At 40.0% G+C, this 1,135-nt stretch overlaps 1 protein-coding gene across 1 annotated transcript; it reads right to left on the bottom strand.

Moving 5' to 3' along the window:
- Positions 1-510: 510 nt before the first annotated feature.
- Positions 511-893, bottom strand: LOC115626975. The gene is made up of 2 exons (XM_030522491.1): positions 780-893; positions 511-720 (listed from the first exon to the last, which is right to left on the bottom strand). Exons 1-2 carry the CDS (start codon positions 891-893, stop codon positions 511-513), a joined length of 324 nt encoding a protein of 107 aa, XP_030378351.1.
- Positions 894-1,135: the final 242 nt, after the last annotated feature.

Genomic DNA, 1,135 nt, shown 5'->3' with positions numbered 1-1,135 from the left:
AATATTCATACAAAATGACAAATATGAGGCGCTTGAGTCAAGAGGCTGCACCAAACGTAATTATTATTGTTAGTCCAAATTATTCTGCAATTATCTCTTCACTCCTTAAGTTTGCTAGTTAATTAGGGTTGCAAAAAAGCTTGTAACCCGCAGAAAAATCATTCTACATTATAAATATAGCATATAAATACATATAATACAGCTATGTTTTGCAACAAAATAAATACCATTCGTATTTTCTTAACTTTATGGCGCTAGTTAAGAAGCTCAGGTTCAGGGATTCTTAAGGCCGCGATGATTCTTTGAATTAAGACGTGCCTAGCCAGCACAGATAATCGTGCTGGAGCTAGTAGAATAGCAGATACACTTAATGTGGCTCTTAAAGCCCATTTCAGTTGTTAATGTTATGTCGACGATTAAATTTTACAATAAATTAGAACCATAAAAGAATGTACATTTGAACATTAAACATATTGTTCGTGCTTGCTTGCGTGCTGGTTGGCCCAAAGACTAGCCCGTCATGTTGGGCGACACGCGTAGCTCGGCCTCCACATTGCCGAAGCGCAGCCTGACAACTCCATTGATGACATTACGAATGGAGATAAGGGTCACGGAGCCAATGCCCATGCCATTTACAAAGACATTACCCACGCGGCTCTCGTTCACCAAATAGAGACGCGGCCCGGCACGGGTTAGAGTGGCATGGAACTTGGCAACAGACTGCAATGGTTGATGGTGGGTAGAGGCTGATGTTGTACTTGATTGAGTCCCCAGCTCACCTTATCGACTATGCAGAAATCCAAATCCTTAGCTGTTATATCACTGCCAATGCGATAGGCTTTGTATTCGCGTAGCTCTAGCGCCGGCCGTCCAGCGAAAGTTATGGAAGCCATGGTTCGGAGTCTTTGTAATTGCGTTTGCACTTAACCTAAAAGCCAAAGGTTTTATTTAATTAGTTAGGCAAATTTATTTTATATCCCAGAAGTCGTCGGGCAATGATACAAGAGTCTCAATGCCTGTTCAGATACAGATACTGAAACAAAAACAGTTTAGTTACAAGTTAGTTACAATATGAACAGTTCTTGCTCTTTCTACAAAAAACAAGAAAAAGTAATACAAGTAAGATATAGTTTTT

The sequence above is a fragment of the Scaptodrosophila lebanonensis genome, unplaced genomic scaffold (genome assembly GCF_003285725.1).
Source record: "Scaptodrosophila lebanonensis strain 11010-0011.00,11010-0021.00 unplaced genomic scaffold, SlebRS2 tig00000089-arrow-pilon, whole genome shotgun sequence".
Lineage (NCBI taxonomy): Eukaryota > Metazoa > Arthropoda > Insecta > Diptera > Drosophilidae > Scaptodrosophila > Scaptodrosophila lebanonensis.
This window is presented reverse-complemented; position numbering and strand designations above follow the sequence as displayed.